Source organism: Nematostella vectensis, chromosome 8 (assembly GCF_932526225.1).
Source record: "Nematostella vectensis chromosome 8, jaNemVect1.1, whole genome shotgun sequence".
Lineage (NCBI taxonomy): Eukaryota > Metazoa > Cnidaria > Anthozoa > Actiniaria > Edwardsiidae > Nematostella > Nematostella vectensis.
Genome location: NC_064041.1, coordinates 14,324,900 through 14,345,536, shown reverse-complemented (window position 1 = coordinate 14,345,536; position 20,637 = coordinate 14,324,900). Strand labels below are relative to the sequence as shown.

At 43.2% G+C, this 20,637-nt stretch overlaps 3 protein-coding genes across 4 annotated transcripts; 2 read left to right on the top strand and 1 right to left on the bottom strand.

Moving 5' to 3' along the window:
* Positions 1-481: 481 nt before the first annotated feature.
* LOC5510479 lies at positions 482-4,789 on the bottom strand. The gene is made up of 2 exons (XM_001630879.3): positions 3,135-4,789; positions 482-2,473 (listed from the first exon to the last, which is right to left on the bottom strand). Exons 1-2 carry the CDS (start codon positions 4,603-4,605, stop codon positions 945-947), a joined length of 3,000 nt encoding a protein of 999 aa, XP_001630929.3. The 5' UTR covers positions 4,606-4,789; the 3' UTR covers positions 482-944.
* Positions 4,790-5,092: 303 nt separating this feature from the next.
* Positions 5,093-9,299, top strand: LOC5510473. Its single transcript, XM_001630905.3, has 2 exons — positions 5,093-7,019; positions 7,636-9,299. The coding sequence occupies exons 1-2, from the start codon at positions 5,336-5,338 to the stop codon at positions 9,042-9,044; spliced, it is 3,093 nt and encodes a 1,030-aa protein (XP_001630955.2). The 5' UTR covers positions 5,093-5,335; the 3' UTR covers positions 9,045-9,299.
* A 2,010-nt stretch (positions 9,300-11,309) lies between these two features.
* LOC116617208 (homeobox protein ceh-9) lies at positions 11,310-12,942 on the top strand. Of its 2 annotated transcripts, none has more exons than XM_032379689.2 (2): positions 11,310-11,936; positions 12,308-12,942. In XM_032379689.2, exons 1-2 carry the CDS (start codon positions 11,831-11,833, stop codon positions 12,802-12,804), a joined length of 603 nt encoding a protein of 200 aa, XP_032235580.2. In that variant the 5' UTR covers positions 11,310-11,830; the 3' UTR covers positions 12,805-12,942. The 2 variants fall into 2 exon arrangements, with proteins under 2 accessions (XP_032235580.2, XP_032235579.2); XM_032379688.2 differs by having other exon boundaries at positions 12,296-12,942.
* The last annotated feature ends 7,695 nt before the right edge of the window (positions 12,943-20,637 follow it).

The following is a 20,637-nucleotide window of genomic DNA, read 5'->3' as shown; positions in this document are numbered from 1 at the left end:
GGAAATAAAGCCCAAGATACAAATACATTTATTAGATGAGAGGTAGATTTCCTCTCTTTTGCTAGATTCATTTGTGAAAGCGATTGCACGCATTTCGTAATTTGACCTTTTGTAGCAGATAGAGTCTCATGTTCACAGCTCCTCTTAGCAGCGAGCACGTTAAAGCATCGAAATTTACCCGACGAAAATGCTGTTGGACTTGCTCTGAATAAACTGTTATGCCTAAATACTGTTTCAACTCGAATTAAAAGGTATCATGTAAGTACCCCCCCCCCCCCCGGATTTGAAAAGGGAACTGAGCGAATAAGGAAACAGACGGAAAAGGAACTGCGAATAAGGAACTAACTTCACTCTGGTGTGTTATTTTGCCACAAAGCCTGAGCGCGCGCTAGTTTGCCACCCAAAAGGTCACGTGATATCTTAGCGCAAGTCCCCTATTCTTTGCGTTTGTAGGCAAATCTCATAGGAATGCTACAAAATATAACGTATGGACGATTCTTTTTTTTTTGTTGTTTTTACAGGTTTTTCTCACGTGTGACCCAGTGTAAAACAATAATTGTGTTACGCCTTGCTCCGTTGACAGTTTTATTAGAGCTTTAGGAAATAAATCATCACGAAGCTGAAATGGTATGTTTGACGGCTCTCTGAATTCAGAGTCGTTTCATTCCTTCATCAGAGCGAGAAAAGCACTTGAGCGTCGATCAAACGGAGAGTTCCACTCTTTCAAGCTCTAACCAGAGGTAGCCCAATCTCACAGGTAGCCCACTCTCACAGGTAGCCCAATCCCACAGGTAGCCCAATCTCACAGGTAGCCCAATCTCACAGGTAGCCCAATCTCACAGTTTGTGGTTTTGGGGATTTGTAAGTAATTCACAATTGTTACAAATCCGGGTGATACTGAAGCTTAACACACATTAAATTAACCTGAACGCCTGATCACTAAATTATCGTAGTTGAGTTCGGGTGGTTATTTTTCTTCTACACAAATACCTCGAAATTCTATTACTGTCTCTACCTCCTCTGTACGCCCAGTCGAATATAAGCCACCCGAATATTGCAAGAGCTATAACCAGTACGAAGAAATGTAACAAACCATCCCATTGTTTATTAACTCTTGTGAAATGACCATCTTTGATGGTTCCCGCCACATGAACGTTAACCTTGAGCGTATAACCCCAGTAAGCGTAATACTTTTTTGCAGACAATACAAACTGTCTTGTACCCGATGGTATTGTAACCGTAAACGGGATACCTCGGGAAAATCGAATGTTGTTGTGTTGAGCGTCGATGGAGATAACAAAATCAGATCCCCAACACGAGTTTGTGATCTCGAAAGCAAAGGCTTCAAATAAGTGATTCCGCTGCCACAGCAGGACACAGTTTTCGAGGTCTACAGACGACAAAATAACGGCTTTCTTGCCAATAACGTTTGGTGAATAATTCATCGATATTCTACTAGATGTGTGATTTGAACGCGCGGAACAGAGGTTGACGCCCCTGTCTGCGCATGCTCCGTATCCACCAAACATAGATAGCCGATCAAACTGCAATAGTCGTAGCCCCATAGAAGAGTCTCCAGGTTTCTCAAAGGAGTTGATTTCCACGTGAAACAAGTCTTCCTTCTGAGGCACGACGTCTCCGGCAGGTACATAAATATCCATAGTCGTGATAAGGGATCCATCAACCGCGTCATGACGCTCACGAACATTTTCGAACCGAAGAGCACCTAGCCGCTGACAGGATGTGACTAAGCCTCTGGGGTTTATCAGCTTTGCTTGCTGGCTCACCAACATGTTGTTAAGCTCTCCTAGGGCAAACTCCACCATTGCCACCTTAAAGGTGTCGTTGGTGGTTGGACTATCCCAGCCTTCGCACACGCAGAGATTAGGCGCAATAAGCTCCACATCATTGCATGTCTTGTTTGCGGGGATGGGGGCAAATAGGCCCCTTGATGTGACACGCCCACGAAGCGGATCAACCAATGTCATTAGAGTATGGTGCAGATCAATCATAGTGACGAGTCTTTGCTGATTGGTGGCCAAAGCTTTCATGGCGTCCTCTCCTAGCAAGCGCGCCACGATATTGGGGATTATGATGAACAAAACCGGGTGGAACATCTCGAATTTTCCCTCCAGTGACGAGATAGTGTATTCAGAGTACGTGTTCCCGTGATCTGCTAGAATGACTGTTATAGTGTCACTGTTGGCCATCTCCGTGACGTACCGGGCGAGCGCTGGATCCAAGGTCTGGGTACGCAAGGCACGATGGTCATGACCGACACTCGAGCTCATGTAGGCGAGTAAGGGCCTCGCGTGGGGATCGCGCGCGATGGCTTGAACCAGATTACTTGTGTAGTTGAGAAGGTATGTGTGATGGAAGTCACCGTTGTAGCATATTTGATCGCCTTTAGGTCCTTGGAATGGATTGTTGGTGCCGTAGGCGCCTAGGATTGGGCAGCTCGAGTGCGTCACACCTTTGCAGGATAAAGAAAAAAAAGGGTTAGAGTCGACAAGCGATATCATGATGATGAAAATGATGATGTTGAAGATGCTTATTATAATAAAGATGGATAAACAATAAGCATGATAATGATGATGATAATTAAACCACTCAGTTATTTATTGAGAATATATGATATATGCCTTATTAAATATGGTATTGACCTCATCAGGGGAGACCGAGCGAAAAAATGGGTATTTTTTTTTTTGAAGAGTCAGCAAGATTTTCTGGTTACGCCGCACCCTCCTACGCACAGTAAAACAACAACTAAATGGGTTTTTTTCGAATGATGTCCATGTAAAGATTGACATCTTGTTTGTGTACCCATGATTGCTCGAATATGCTCGAATATATTGTGCAAGGACCTTCTAAATCATTTCTCTCTAGATACAAAATGCTGTTATTCGAAGTGCAGGAAGTAAAATAATCCAAAAACCATAATAAAACAAGCTCAATGATAAAATGTCGTGGCGGGTAGCCTCGTTACCCCCCTTCTAAGTCTAAAAAGTAGAGTACTTTTATGCGAGGCGCTTTTTTTTTGGGGGGGGGAGCGCATTTTCTTTTTTCATCTCTTACAAAGGCCTGTTTTCGGGCAAACACGGAATCAGTTACTTTATACTTATTGTATAAAGTACCTGTGTGATCTACAAAGTTTTCCTTCAACTTTCCTTCGAGCTCTTCAAATTTGTTGGCGACCATATCCGTCATGAGCCCCCAAATCGCTGTCCAGCAGAGATCTTCTTGCCACATGGTCTGGTACCCCGCCCCCCTGAATGCGCCGAACATCTCCCCCGCACCAACAGGTGTACGGACCTTCCTCTCTGCCGCAGAGAACATCTTCCCGGTGAACAGCGCGTGCGTGTTCTCGGCCGTGTGTCCTTCTACTGACTGGAATAACTCAAAATCAAACACTCGCGCCGGCGCGCGGTCTGGACGAGACTCCCAACTTCTGAACAGCTCGATAGTCTTGGGGAGAGAGCGGTAGAAGTGAGCCCTCGATACGGAGTCCAGCAGTAGGATGTTAGCATTAACCAGGCCTTTGTCACGCAATTTGCTGGTGTCACGTCTTAGGGTCAATTTTAGGTCAAAAGTAAGTAGTTGTGAGATGGTCTTACTTTTATTAGACTTCTTTATACAACTAATCACAACAAAATAAAATCTATTAGCGATACTCGCATTTATTATCTGCGGGAGCTGTTTTTCTAAATCACCAATGGCTGTGAAAGTTCCAGCGGTTTCCATTTTTCCCGTTCCTGGTTCCAGAACTTCCACTTTGATGCTGTTCGGCGCCATCTGATCTAAACACTCGTTTGTGTCACATTTGACAGTAACAGATACCCCACGCACGCCGTGCGTCGCCATTTCCACCCTACAAATATCAATACGGCTCTGTTTACAGCTCAAAATGTCGTTGTTCAATTTGTGTAATTCCTTGGCTAATTTGCAAGCGTCTTCACCAGAAACATGTGGCGTGCAGTCCCCGTAAAAGGTCTCTCTAGCGAGTAAGAAATCCTGGCACGGGCCCTGCTTCGAGCCATCTTTGTCTAGTCTAGCTTGCCGTGTACTCTTGGAGAGCTCACCAAATCGTGCTTCACCGAGATTGTTTGGTGAACCCTTGGGACCCCTCCCTCTTCTCTTTGTGCCACTACTCCTTTTTTTAACTCTGTTATTTACATTCTGACCCATTCCCTCAGATATTCCAATCTGATTGCGGTTCGAAACTCTTTCCATTGAATATTTCTTGTCGCCTGTACCCATTATGAATTGTTGTCGACTTTCAGTGTATTCTTCAATATGTATCATTGGTTTGATCGATCCAGTGCTCCCTTGTTCTTGTGAAATCCCTTGTTCTCGTAAAATGGCATCTACACTACGGTAGACAGAGGGTTTGCATCCCCTCCCAGACAGGCACCTTACCTGTTCATATGTCTTTCGTGATACAGTCCGTTTGTCTTTGTGGTACAGCGGGTCATGGTGACGCTCGTGTAGCCGTAGAAAAACCACATACACAAACATGGCCCCGACAATGATAAACACCATCTTTCTGCATCTTATCCGACGAAATCGTTTCCAGAGGTGCGATGTTATTCCCATGTTGCCGTACATTGATAGCTCAAAACTAGAGCATCGTTACTATTCATGATCTCTCGGTCTGTCACATAACAACATACGCTCGAATAGTGGTCACGACAGGTTCTGCTAATGACTGGTGCACACTAGTGACATAACGACATAAATCACATAGGCGCGTGCACCCTTATGTTCATATGTTCAAGTGTGAATGGTTCGACATTTTGACATAAGCCCAACATAACGACATGAACATAACGACATAAGAGTAAAAACATGTTTTTATTTTCTTTTATGTCATTATGTCCATGTAGTTATGTCCGGCTTAAAAGAGTGCGCGCACCTATGTTGTTAAGTCGTTTATGTCAGTGCGTGATATACAAAACAAAACAATAAAAGAACAAAATATTTTACTAGCATTACTATATGTTTGTATGTCACGCACTGTAACACAACAACTACTAGTTAGTGTTTCACACATTAATTAAAACCACCCTAATTGAAACCACTCTAAACTATATAGGATGCCTTCAGTAATTAGCAAATTAATGAATTCAACCAACAGACCCAGAGCAGCGTGTGCAGGGAGTTGATTCTGTTCTATTGAGACTCCACAGAAACTCTTGCTGTGCAAGAGTAGAATCTGGCATTTATTGTCGTCTGAGATCACGCAATGCTCTGGCTTTACAAGGTATCCGGTTACTTCAATGTCCAACACTCCAAATGTATCTTCCGAATATCTTGATAATCTAGCCAATGTAAAATCATGGGGATTTTTACGTGCTTATGGAGGCGATATCCTTGGGTTCGAGGCCGAAGGATCAAGTACTTTGTGCTTATGATACTGTTTTGCTCTGTGATATTGGTACTGTTGCGTGAAGGCGAGTATCCTTCAAGATCTTCCTTTACAGACGGTAAAAGAAATACACAAGCATCACACAACGCACTGAGCTACATGTCTACGGGTCGCGCACGCCGTAAAAGCCCTCCAGCCAAGGTTGATTACGAGCTATACGAGCGCGGAACGTCGGGGAAAATAGATTCCAACGCGTTGAGAAAACAGTTTTTTGGTTATTTTGGAGTCGTGTACACACGATCTCAAGATAAAGATACTTCAGTGAAGAAATTCAAAAAGTCGAATGCCATTATAAATGCACCAAATAGGAAAACGAAATGGAAGGATTCAGACAAAGAAAAATTAAAGCGAAATGACTATCAAGGACAGAGAAGCAGACAAAGTGTCGAGATGGAGGTCACGGAAGTGTCAAAGCGACCGCAAAAATCGTCACATGATAATCGACAATATAGCGCTATCGGACAGGGCATAACGAAGCCTCCGATTAAACATTCAAACACCGAGCATCAAACCACCAGCAGAACACTGCCGATAAGCGATAGAAATAAATTAAAATTCGATAATAAACATCAGAGGACTGAAATGTCCTTACCATTCAAGAAACATAACACTTTTAGACAAAATGTTGGCATAAAAGGAATACCGTCACGACTACCTCAAGGTGAACATAGTGATAGGAAAAAGGCACAAGAGGTACAACACAAGGACCCATGCCCTCATTTCCTGGTCACAAGAGAGCCCCTGTATGGGGACTGTATCCCGCACGTGCCAAGTCAAGGCGCGTGTGACCAAGCCAAAGAAATGTTTAAATTGAACAGAGAGCTGCTGAGGTGTAACCAGACCCGTAGTGAGATCTGCACGCTGCTGATGGGAGAGTATCCCATGGGAAGTACCAAGTTCAGGGTCAAATGTCACCGTGGCGTGTGCAAGGAGAGAACGGTGCCTAAGAGTATCAAGGTGCAAGTGCTGGAACCAGGAACAGGAATGATGCATTCCGGAGGAACGTTTGAAAGTATTGATGACTTAGAACAAGAACTACTGCAGATAATTAACGCAAATATCGCTAACAAACTTTATTTTATTGTGATTAGTTGTAGAAAAAATTTTCTCAAAAATGATACCATAACTCAGCTACTCACCTTCGACCCGAAATTAACACTGAGACGTGACACCAGCAAATTGCGTGACAAAGGCCTGGTTAATGTTAACATCCTTTTGCTGGACTCCGTATCGAGAGCTCACTTCTACCGCTCTCTCCCCAAGACTATCGAGCTGTTCAGAAGTTGGGAGTCTCGATCAGACCGCGCGCCGGCGCGAGTGTTTGATTTTGAGTTATTCCAATCAGTAGAAGGACACACGGCTGAGAACACGCACGCGCTGTTCACCGGGAAGATGTTCTCTGCGGCAGAGAGGAAGGTCCGTACACCTGTTGGCGCGGGGGAGATGTTCGGCGCATTCAGGGGGGCTGGATACCAGACCATGTGGCAAGAAGATCTCTGCTGGACAGCGATTTGGGGGCTCATGATTGACATGGTGGCGAACAATTTCAAGGATCTACCTGTCAAGCTCGAAAATAATTTTATCGACCACACAGGTAACCCGGTCAAGTAAAGTAAAGGTTATGACGTGCATGACATATCGACCACACAGGTAACCCGGTCTAGTAGAGTAAGGGCTATTACGTGCGTGACATATCGACCACACAGGTAACCGCTCTAGTAAGGTAAAAGTTATGACGTGCGTTACATATCGACCACACAGGTAAGCCGGTCTAGTAAGGTAAGGGTTATGCCATTGTCGCGCCCAATTCGGGGGTTTTCCGCTAAAGAGAGACGGCTAGCAGTCTACGGAATCGTAAAGTGGCGGTGTTTAATGTGAGGTGAGGTGACATGACAAGACATTGTGGTAAGGTGAACAAGTGAGTTGTTTAGGCGGGATGATGATGTTATCTAAGTCGAGGTGAATTAGTTTAGTTGAGTACTGCTGAGGTCTGACAAACTGAGTTAAAGTAAACTAAGGTAAGGTGATCTTCGTTGAAAACGGCTTTAAGATGGGATAACGTAATCTTATATTATGTAAGATGAGCTGGGTAACTCAGGTAAGCAGTTAATATGATGTTAGAAGAGTTGAGTTTAGTAGCGCTAAAAGAACATGGGTACTTTGTACGCATACTACCCCCTAAGAGTGTTTTCTTTTTTTATTCTGCAAAGGTCTGACGCACTCGAGCTGCCCAATCCTAGGCGCATACGGCACCAACAATCCATTCCAAGGACCTGAAGGCGATCAAATATGCTACAACGGTGACTTCCATCACACATACCTTCTCAACTACACAAGTGATCTGGTTAAAGCCATCGCGCGCGATCTCCACGCGAGGCCCTTACTCGCCTACATGAGCTCGAGTGTCGGACATGACCATCGTGCCTTGCGCACCCAGACCTTGGATCCAGCGCTCGCCCGGTACGTCACGGAGATGGCCAACAGTGACACTATAACAGTCATTCTAGCAGATCACGGGAACACGTACTCTGAGTACACTATCTCGTCTCTGGAGGGAAAATTCGAGATGTTCCACCCGGTTTTGTTCATCATAATCCCCAATAACGTGGCGCGCTTGCTAGGAGAGGACGCCATGAAAGCTTTGGCCACCAATCAGCAAAGACTCGTCACTATGATTGATCTGCACCATACTCTAATGACATTGGTTGATCCGCTTCGCGGGCGTGTCACATCAAGGGGCCTATTTGCCCCCATCCCCGCAAACAAGACATGCAATGATGTGGAGCTTATTGCGCCTAATCTCTGCGTGTGCGAAGGCTGGGATAGTCCAACCACCAACGACACCTTTAAGGTGGCAATGGTGGAGTTTGCGCTAGGAGAGCTTAACAACATGCTGGTGAGCCAGCAAGCAAAGCTGATAAACCCCAGAGGCTTAGTCACATCCTGTCAGCGGCTAGGTGCTCTTCGGTTCGAAAATGTTCGTGAGCGTCATGACGCGGTTGATGGATCCCTTATCACGACGATGGATATTTATGTACCTGCCGGAGACGTCGTGCCTCAGAAGGAAGACTTGTTTCACGTGGAAATCAACTCCTTTGAGAAACCTGGAGACTCTTCTATGGGGCTACGACTATTGCAGTTTGATCGGCTATCTATGTTTGGTGGATACGGAGCATGCGCAGACAGGGGCGTCGACCTCAAGCTGTGTGTCTGTTCCGCGCGTTCAAATCACACATCAAGTAGAATATCGGTGAATTATTCACCAAACGTTATTGGCAAGGAAGCCGTTGTTTTGTTGTCTGTAGACCCCGAAAACTGTGTCCTGCTGTGGCAGCGGAATCACTCCTTAGAGGTTTACGGTTTTGAAGTTACGAACTCTTGCTGGGAAACTGACTTTGTGATATCCATAGACGCTAAACACGATAACATGGCGTTTTCTCGGAGTCTGCCATTCACGGTTACAGTACCTTCAGGTAGACGAGTTTTTATGATGTCTGCAAGAAAATATTATCCTTATTGGAGTAGTAAGCTCGATATAGTTGTGCAATTAATGCGCAAAAAAGAGAGGAATAACTTCGTGCGAATAATGCAAACATTGAAAGTAGCCTTTAAAAGTTAATATACTATTTATTTTACCATAGCAATGCGGAGAAAAAGAGAGAGGGGGGAACTGTTTATTGTTGTTGTTTTACCGAATATTTGGGGGAAATTTGAGTGCGAAGGTCGTATCCAAATATCATGATTTCAACTTCACAATTATGCGTTTTAAATAAATGGTCATTTGTAAACTTTAGAAATTCATAATATTACCACTGGTTTATATTTCTGTGATATTAATGGTCTTTTTAGTAAAGGAAAAGTCATTTTATTCCCATCGGCTTGAAGCGCTTTTTATATTTTCATAATCTCGTGTTATGAATCAGACTGGCATCCTTTTTCTGATAGAAAACAATTTGCGCACAGCAACATATGCATTTCGCGCACGGCTAAAAAGTACGCGAGGATTCATGCAATACCCCCCCCCCCCCCCCCTCCCCCAATAGCCTAATAATGTGAGCACTTCCTTGTATAAGGTACCGAAATATATAAGATTTTATATTGTATATTGTAGTTACTGTTAGGACCCTTTCGAAGAACAAGAGAACGCAACTTCTTTGATTTTCTTATGTTTGTTATGTCTTATGTATGTTATGTTTTCTTATCTTTGACCGATTCTCACTTTTGTGCTGTTCTTGTGTTTGACCGATTCTTAATTGTGTTGCGCTTGTGTTCGACCGACTCTTACTTGTGTTGCGCTTGTGTTTGACCGATTTTCTCTTTTGTTAGGTTTGTTTTTGACTAATTCTCTCTTGTGTTGCGCTTGTGTTTGACCGATTCTCACTTGTGTCGCGCATGTGTTAGACCGATTCTCACTTGTGTTGCGCTTGTGTTTGACCGATTCTCACTTGTCTTGCACTTGTGTTTGACCGATTCTCACTTGTGTTGCGCTTGTGTTTGACTGATTCTCACTTGTCTTGCACTTGTGTTTGACTGATTCTCACTTGTCTTGCACTTGTGTTTGACTGATTCTCACTCGTGTAGTGCCTTGTGTCTGACCGATTATCACTTGTGTTGCGCTTGTGTTCGACCGATTCTCACTTGTGCTGTGCTTGTGTTTGACTGATTCTCACTTGTCTTGCACTTGTGTTTGACTGATTCTCACTTGTGTTTGACTGATTCTCACTTGTGTTGCGCTTGTGTTCGACCGATTCTCACTTGTGCTGTGCTTGTGTTTGACTGATTCTCACTTGTCTTGCACTTGTGTTAGACCGATTCTCCCTTGTGTTTGACTGATTCTCACTTGTGTTGCGCTTCTGTTTGACTGATTCTTACTTGTGTTGCGCTTGTGTTTGACTGATTCTCACTTATGTTGCGCTTGTGTTTGACTGATTCTCACTTGTGTTGCACTTGTGTTCGACCAATTCTCACTTGTGTTGCACTTGTGTTTGACTTGTTCTCACTTGTCTTGCGCTTGTGTTTGACCGATTTTCCCTTTTGTTAGGTTTGTTTTTGACTAATTCTCTCTTGTGTTTCGCTTGTGTTTGACCGATTCTCTCTTATGTTGCGCTTGTGTTTGCCCGATTCTCTCTTGTGTTGCGCTTGTGTTTGACCGATTCTCACTTATGTTGCGGTTGTGTTTGACCGATTTTCTCTTATGTTGCGGTTGTGTTTGAACGATTCTTGTGTTGCGTATGTGTTTTACCGTTTTTCACTTGTGTTGCGCTTCTGTTTGACCGATTCTCCCTTGCGGCTGCGCTTGGGTCCTAGTTAGTACTTACCTTTAGAGATGGGGGGTAGGACAATATGTGAATAGCTATCTGCTGTACGTACTCCTCACACCTCGTGCTTGCCGACTGATGGGTACCCATAACCCTTCGTCAGATGTCAAATGGTCGGTTCCTTAGGGGTGGGAAAGGGCAATGTTTGAATAGCTATCTGTTGTATGTCTCGTTGTAGCAAGACAGCCTCACGCGCCGTGCTGAATAGTTTACGCCAACATCGGGCACCAAAGGTCAAGTCGCCGCGCTCAAAATAAGTAAATTAAACTGTTGTTGACAAGTTCAGGATTAGACTTATTTTATAGGCCTGCTCGAGATCTGCTTATCCACATATCCCGATACCTTGAACTTGTTCTTACTGTTCGCTCTAATACAATTCGCGTGAAACGCGCGGTACTGTAGACCACATAACACGCTTCACGCAAGTTTCCGAACATTGTGCCTTGGCTCCCTCAAAGGAGAGGAAGTGGCGTACGCGCGCGCGGGGACGAGTTGTTTATGCGTCTGCACTCCTCTCCTGTTTTACCACACGCTGCGCTTATGCCTAGCCCAAGGGCCTTGTCACTCTGCGCGCACGGCGTATTTAAAGCTATTAAGATCATATATCTTCCATAAACAGTTGAGGTAAACGATTACCTTTCCTAACAAAACACGTTGTCTAGTATAAACATAATGCTTTGTTGTGTATGCAATAAGGACTCGCACTCTTTATAATTCTTTTAGTAGTGATTATCAGTATTTAGCTGCCTCGACGGAGGTGGATATCATGGCATGCTTTAGGGTGATTGGCCGAGGCTTGCGCTATACGAGAGGGTGGTGATCTCATTAGCCAATGCATGCATTGCCATATTATCGAATGATCCGCAAATATTTACCGATCTTTGTTCACTCAAGGGGGGCAAGTGAACTATATTAAACAATCTTCTAATTGCTTGTCACACGTCTTAATTGGGCCGGGATGTTACGAGAGGCATTTAAGGGTTCACTTGATACACCAGGAGCTGGCTTATACAAGCCCATTGGGGGCGTTAGCTTTCTCCGCGCCACATACAAGTGATAGGTCAGTATCAACCAGCGCTGCTTGCAAATGGCGTCTTTTACCATCAGCGCTTTGCTAGGGGACACCAGTGAACAGAAGAAAGCGCGGGCTGCGGTCCGAGAAACGTCCACGAAATGCAGTGTAATTAATAAAGGTAAGATAGTTTAAACGGAGTTCTTAAATGGTCTAAGACCCAGATCAATGCACTCGCAAAACGATTGCTGATTTGTTTACGCTATAGCTTAGACTGTATTTTTTATTGTTTGGAGTATTTTAGTGTTGTAGCTTATTCAGTCGTTTCATGTTTCATTGGGAATCATTTCCGATGCTATGCCTATGGAGGATTACTTTCGGCTAATTCGGGAATTGCCTTTTCTGCCATACAGATGCGGATAGTCGACGGTTCATTTGCCTTTTAGTTGGGAATGAAATCCTCTTTGCTTCCTGTAGTTGGGCATGTTGTTGTCGATGACTTGCATACTCTGTTGCTCAGGGAGAATCTTTTCCTTATAGTTGGAGACGTAGTTGATGATTTCAGAATTCACGATGACGCACACAGTGAGGATGGAGCGGGCGAGAGCGCGGAGTATCAACACGATCCCGACTCTCCCTACAGCCACAAATCTCACATGAACAAGTCAAGACGGCGACGAACGGCCTTCACAAGTAGCCAACTCAAATCCCTCGAGGAGAAATTCCAAGAGAAGAAATACTTAACAATAAGCGAGAGGAACAGCCTGGCCAAATCAATGCATCTAACAGATACACAAGTGAAAACGTGGTTCCAAAATCGTCGAACAAAGTGGAAAAAGCAGATGTCACCAGACCTTGAGGCAACATTACGAAGTGAAGAACTTGGAGGCCTATATGGACAGTGTGTAATGCCTTCGTATTACGGCGACTACGTACTGCCTAGCGCTTATTTACCTACGCCGACACGCTACTACGGACTATTACCGAACTTCTATCCTTCGTCAAACCTTCAAGTCGTTTATTCGAACATGTCTCTTTATCCGTATTGATTTGAGGGCGGTTTACGCAGAGAGAGCTAGGACAGGGATGTTCACTGTTTCACGGACTCTTCACTATCTGTGTATACATTTATTGTAAATATTTTGAAAAGAAAAAAAAAAGCTGAGCCAGGTTTTGTTATGTCGAAATGTAGTTAGTGGTTTTTAGATTCAAGGACCGCCTTGCGCGCCCACAGAGCAACCTTGGCTTAATGTAGGATTCCTCCATCAAAAGCCATCAAAAAGCTTTAAATCTAATCTGGACTGAATCGTTTACCCGTTGTGAGCTAATTGGCAATATAACGCCGCTATTGCACAACACTGGGTGAGTGACGTTACTCCCTCTACACAAACCAATAGGAATATATCACACCTAGTAGGAATAGATGCGCTTCGCTGTTTCTCCCAGCAGTCTTGTATCCTTATAAGTATGAGCATACAGAGATGCGTATTACTCATCATAAAGTGCTAACGCTATTATGTGTGGCGGAATTGTCACAGTTAGCGGTGTGTGTGCCCGCCTGTCCAAAGCCGTTTCCGCTAGCTGCGCCAACAATTCTCTTGCTGTGTTAGCAATTTGCTTGCTGTTTTAGCAATGTTCAAAATGAGGAATTATCTATGGACAAAGAAGCCTTGAGACCATCCGCATCGAATGAGGTTTTCTGAGCTACAGATATGAGTGCCAGTTATCTGCTTTAAGCTGCATCGAAGCATTCCTTTGCCAGCCGCGGTTTACTGTCATTCGTGCATTTTGCAGATGAGGTGTTTGACAAATATAAGGGCTTATGCTATCTAATATACTATTTTGAAAGATCTCTTTGAGTCGATGCGGACCCGAGAATAGGAATTGCGATTTGGAACAAAACAAGTTAACAAGTTCAATGGAGATCTCTACCCGTCAATATAGTACACATCTTTTTGAAGTGTACGGGACTGTTTTTCTTCCACAATGAAAACCAGGCGCGCCCTTGTTGTCATTTTTATCAAGATTTTTAGAAGAAATTCAAATACGCAAGGAATCTTCTGAGGAATAAAATTCGCACTACACGAAGTGTTGAGTGTATTTCATACCGGAAAGTGCCGTCTTTCTCTTGTTTCCGTGAAATTCATAGCGCAAAACGTTTGCCAGTGTCTTTGCATTAGGAAATTGGATTTAATAGTTTGTTTTTAGAGAGAAATCGGTGCGCGCCTCGCCTTATTCCGAGAACAGACTGCGAGACGCCATGAGTGATACCCAAGTACCAAATGAGGATTTCTTTGCACGCTCTCAGTAAAGAGAGTCCTAGAGGCAGTATTGCTTGCGACCGAGGCACTTTAGCGGAAGTCTCGCCGTCACTAATCTCTTTTCATGACTCAAGGAAAACACACTCAAATATGTTTTTTACACAGTTTCAAAAACAATTAATCTTGATGACTTCCTTTGCGCAGATTGAAGAGCCACCAGTTTTATGTCACAATTCACACTTGAATGCGCACATTTTCTATAAGCATGTGCCTCCCATATTTATAAAAAAAAACGTCTTGACCTACACTAGTTGACGCAGTAAAGACGGCTGAATCTTACTATTTCGGATTTGTAATCTCGTATTCAAAGTTTGCCAGGGGGACTCTGCAACCTCTCAAATAATGTCATCAAATCCCATATCAGTGATTGGTTATTTACACCCGTTTTTGTATAGTAGGCATATGTCGGCTCGCTTTGTTTATTAGGCATACATAAGCTCTGAGATCTTCGTTTAGACTTTGCTTTTGCAACGAGTCTTTTTGTGGGGTTATTTGCGTCTTTTTGCGGGGTTATTTGCGTCATCCAAGATAATTCAAATAAGCCTATCTGTTAGCATCTATAGATGACATTCACTCTCATATTAGCTCTATTCTCTCGCAAAAAGTAGGCAAGAAGCTTCAAGAATTGACTGCTCCCCCCCCCCCCCCCCAGAAAAGCCTGGGTACACGCCTGAATACAAATGTACTGTTCATGGACAACGCGCTTTGTTTACATAACGTTTAAATCAATCTAGTGTTCCATTGACACTTGTAAAAATAACCACAATATTGGTAACTGGAATAAGAAGAATGCGTCCCCCAGTCATTCCCTTATCTCTCTGCATAGTTGGATATCATCGATTAGTTCTATCGATAAATGCATTCCTTTTCGCACTTCATAAGCTGATATCGGTTCGTTAGATGCGCCACAGTGGTTAAGTATAATTGAATTATATTCGTCCAGGAAATGAGGCTTATCTCCGTTATTAATCAGTGCCGTTAAACTGACGTTGTCTCTTTGTTGTTACCCTCCACTTCCTGTATATCAGCAGTAATCGCTTGGGGCCCGCTCACACTAGAGGCATATCGAAGGGATATCTTGGACACCGTAACATCTGCGCTGAAATCACATCTGATGATTTCTGATCACATTGGGGTCGCACTGATGTTCCATTTAGCAACAAGACAGGTTCATGATAATCACACGTGAAATCTCACGGAATGAATTCATGACTTAACGGATTCTTGAAGTACTTCTAATAGAAGTCAATCTCGTCTCTGGAAAGGGTCTGTTTTGAATAGTAGGTTGCATGCTCTTTCGCATCGGATAGGGAAGAGTGGTCTACCTTTTTACCTTGTCTTGGCCGCCATCGATCCTATCTGCCCTAGTTGTTGGTGCTGGATTGGCATACATGAATAACGCCATCAGCCCTCAAAATCTGTAGGAACTCCCAACAGCCTGGTCGGTGTTCGCTTGGGCTTAGGAGAACCTAGTGTTGTAGACGTGATAAAACTTTTAGTCTTCAAGTTGTACAACCATTTGTCTGACAGCAGAAACAAAATTAGCACCACGTGCCCTCTTATCAATGATGACTTAAAAATCTGATGCGATTCCTTGAACAAAAAAGAAAACGTACCGGTCCTTTCACATACCACATACAATTATAATTTAGATCGATCCGTAGCAGGGGGCCCACCACTGGCACTGGGGAAATGACCTGTAGCGGCTCGGCTCCCCCATATCGCCCCCCCCCCCCCCGAATATTTCGAGCTAAAGCTCTGTCTGCATATCTTTTCGAAGCGGACAGGCTAAGGGTTAATCTAGATCGATCTACATAATATCTATTTGTAGCGGGCAGACTTGGGGTTAATCGACGCCACGTCTAGTCTCTCGCTTAGCAGATGCAATTTGCTAACTTCAGCCTGATAAGCTGTAAAAGGTTCTAATGCTATTATGAATGTTACTTTACAGAAGTTGATTTGCATCAGATGCGGCACTTCTAAAGAGATTACTTTGAAATGACACAGAAAATATACGACCCTATTATCACTTGTACCCTCACGAGCCTGGCTAGACCATCTGGCACCTGGAGATGTCTGTCAAGGTTAGCAGCAGCCAGGGAATAGTAAGCTCCGTCATCAAATGACGAGTTTTCAGATATTTGGGCTCTCTGTGGTAAATCTAAACACCTCGTCTGCTCTCCTGGCATCTTACAATATGGTAGGAAGAAAAACACCGGACAGCCTCTATCTGTGGTGTACGTCAACAGGAAAAAGTCTACAACAACGCTGAGTTGGTTCTTTTTACACGAAACCTCGGCAAGCCGACATGACGGAAAAACATGACTTCAAATAAGCTCATTTCAGATCTAATAAGGCGGAAGATTTCTCTAAGTACTTAGTGAGTAATAGCAAACAAAATATCAAATGCGACTTTTTTAAAATTGATGCGACTTTTTGTAAAGTGTCATTGAAATTTGAGCCTTTCGTCCCTTAGCTCATACATAGCGCAAGGATGATCAAGGAAAAAATATCTTAAAAAGCAAAAATCTGGGTATGTGCATTTCGGCCTCACGTTATTCGTGTTTCAAAAATCAGTCCGGAATACAAGGAACCGATGGCTATTGTAAGAAATTGTGTCTTCTTTCTTTATCTCGAATTGCGAATTTTCCAGGTTTTTCCGTCATGTCCGGCAAGCCAGTTCCTTTTTCTTCAGGTTTCAAGAAGAAGAGAAAAAAACTTTTTGGAGCCCTAGGGCTAAGAGATTTTTAAAGTAAAAGGAGGTGTAAAGGAGGCGCATAAAAGTCATCAATGGTCTAAAAGGGTCTAAGGCGAGCACGCGGGAAACCTATGATAATTACTTTCTCATACTTGGAAGTAGGTACTCTGATCTTGCAAACTAGTGTCAGAATAACAGCATAGTTACATAACAGCATAGTTATTCATGATACAAAGGAAAAATACACAACAACAAAAATGAGCAAAGAACAGGTAAAGTACTACAAAGATTCTCGCATGACAACAAGCGGCGAGAAATGCTCGTTGAACTCGTGAATCTGTTGAAAGATGTGAGCAATACGGCCACTAGACCACTATAAAATAGGGAAGATAAAAACGAGCCGCTGGGGGTCGAAAAGGTCGTAAGCGCCTAGGAATACTACTCGCTGGAGGAGCGGATCAAGGCAAACACATCCAGTTGAAGTAGAAATTCGTGGTTTATTCATCACTAGCAAGCATTAGACATCACTTTGGAGTACAATTGTCCTAAAGCCCGTGCACAAACAACTACTGCGGAGTCCACTTGGAATGCGATCTATTAAAAGATCGTTCAATTCACCCTTGAAAGATCCAAAGAAAACAAAATCGACAGCCAATTTAAGGCACTTGAATTCCTTGACCCCTAGCCATCGCCATCTAAGCAAGAATAGCACCCTAGCACATCTCTTGTGGCTGACCTCTGAATTCGTGAAATTGTCGAGGTTAAATGATCTAAAAATGGCACGTTTGTAAGCGTGACTTGAGACAAGTACTAGTATCCTAAGTGCCCGAACCTCGCGAAGGGAAAAATATATTGTTGTGAAACTGACATTGTTTCCATGTGTGTGTGTATTTGAAATTGGTGTATCTAACCGGCCTGTTGACAATAGTCTTATTTTATTACAGCTGCTTATAATTTATAGTAGATCGAGTACAACTCCATAAAACGTCAGGCAGGCAGTCCTACACTAATGGCATAACTGCGCATGCCCAAATCTATATCTAGCACGCACAGTTCCAGACTCGAGTTTAGAATGCAAAAACTAATTTATCCTTCCAGGTTAGCACTAATCTCTGTCTCGAATAATTCCACAGTCCAGATACTCAAAACTATACAGCCAGGTCCATGTTCTTGACTACACTCTTTTATAAGAACCTCTTTATAAGAACGCTCGGCCAGAGATTTCACCAAATTCCAACAAAAATACTAAGAACGTTCTTCATGTGATACAACTTCAAGCAATTTCAAAAACAAAACAATATAATATAAGAACATTCCATCCATAAAAACACTTGAATGCCTTGAGATGTTTAAAATACAAGGACTGTAGGCCTAAAAAAAAAATAAGCGCTCTTATTGTATAATGGTATGGGCCGTATAATGGTATGGGCCGTATTACACCAGTCGCCCATGTGTCGAGCTTTTCTTTTCTTTTGTCGGCGACTGCTTGAAGTCTAGGGCTGTATGGGCAAGCGGGTTTATCTTCCCATACATTCCATTCATGTCCTTGGAGGATCCCCCTAATGATAATCTCTAAAGAGTTATTGATTGGAGTTTGTCATTGAACCACTCTGTTTAACCCCTAATAGCTCGATATCAAGTCATCGGGCTTAGCTCCCAGATCTGGGTTTAATTAAATCTTAACCCGTGCTTTCGAGTGATGGGACCAACGCGATGTGTGCCCTCCTTGAAGGCGATGCTACGAGGTTTTAGTCGGGGTTAATACGTTTCAGACCAGGCCAAACTTGTTTGACATTCTTAAACTAACTCAGGCTTCGATGGTGACCTTGGGGTCACTTCACTTAGTACGAAACAGGAAATTAATGTCTTCATATCGAGATATCAAGGAGAAGTGACTTCTGCGACAATACTGCAATAGTCACTAATTTAGCACGGTATCTTAGGGTCTTTCTTGGTATATCAAAGTATAAGGAGGACACTAATTTAGCACGGTATGTTAGGGTCTTTCTTGGTATAGCAAAGTATAAGGAGGACAAAGACAATCGATCTCCCATATGTTGCACTGTCTCAATGTGGTCCCATATGTCTCAGGGTCTTTTTTAGTATATCAAAGTATAAGGAGATTATAGACAATTAATCTCCCATATGTTGCACTGTCTCAATGTGGTCCCATATGTCTCAGGGTCTTTCTTGGTATATCAAAGTATAATGAGGTCATAGACAATTGATCTTCCATATGTTGCACAGTCTTAATATGGTCCCATATATCTCAGGGTCTTCCTTGGTATATCAAAGTATAAGGAGGTCATAGACAATTGATCTTCCATATGTTGCACTGTCTCAATGTGGTCCCATATGTATCAGGGTCTTCCTTGGTATATCAAAGTATAAGGAGCTCATAGACAATCGATCTTGCGTATGCGGCACTGTCTCAATGTGGTCCCATATTTTCTATCCCTTTGGAGGTCACCGGAAATCCTATGGCTTGGTTGGTGTGACCCTATAAGGTCATATGGATCATATGTTTAGGACAAAAGCCGAAAAGACCTCCCTCCACCCTCCTAACAATGTTGATACGACCGGGGAATGTCCCGCAAACTTCACTGTCACCAAAACATTGATCGGCGTGGCAGTGAAGCGGAGAGAGAAATCCTTGGTGGAAAAAATTTGTTATGTAAACGTCTTTGTCCAAAAATAAATTGTCCATGTCCGTAGCTCATTTCATCCCGATTTACAGACCCACTCAGTCACCATTCGCCAATTTTCCGTCCTTTATTTACCGCTTTTCAATCGCTCATGATTGGCTTAATCTAACTGCAGATTTTGTGTCTCGTTGAAAAAGTGTATAAGACGGGTAAGAGAGAGGGAGCAAAGTGGACTCTTTCGTGTAAGAAATGCATTGTTATTTTTACAAACATGTGGATTGCATATTATTTTGTGTAATCTCGCTTTCATGTAAGCAACCTTGTTTTCATGTAAGCAACCTTGTTTTCATGTAAGCAACCTTGTTTTTATGTAAGCAACCTTGTTTTCATGTAAGCAACCTTGTTTTCATGTAAGCGACATTGCTTTCACAATAGAAGCCTCGATTTCATGTAAGCAACCTCGATTTCGTTTCAGATTTTTCTTTCCCGTAACTATTTGGTTTGGATCGGGTATTCGTACCAAGACGTAGGGGCCTAAAGTGGTGTGGTAGTGAGGTGGGTGTGATCATATGGTGTGGTGATGTTGGAGGGTGATGGTGAAGGATGGCTAATAAGGTAATGTAGAGTGGAGATGGTAGTAATGTAATTACGGTGAAAAGGTGGATAGGTTAGACTAGTAGGTGGTGGAGGGTGGTGAAAAGATAAAGTGGGACTATAGAATAGGTTGTGGTAGTGTGGTGGGTAGGTGAAAAAGAAAAAAAAAATAATATGGTGTGGTAGAGAGATGGCTAATGGCTGTGTTGGTGGGGAAAAAATTGGTACGGTGTATAGGTAAGAGTGGTGGTGAGGGGGATGTGGAGTAGATAAGGCTTATAATTTAGCGTGATGGGTCTGTGTGTGTTAAAATGGTAGTGGTGCGGAGGTCGATTTAAAATTTGTGAGTTGTGGTGTAAATGTGGGTGATAATATATCGTTATGAGAGAGTGAGTGAGTGTGGTATTGTAGTATATAGGAAGGCGGTGATAGAAGATAAAGATGGTGATAGGTTGAGATAAGTAGGTGGAGAGGTGGTTGTGTAGCGAATGGTGAAACTTAGTTTATGTTTGTGAAGTTGCAGTGTGAAGGAAGGGGAAGGGGTGATAGGGTTATCAAGTTATGTTCGGGTGGTTAAGATTATGGATTATGAGACGACGAGTTAAGGTTGTTACAAGAGACGGG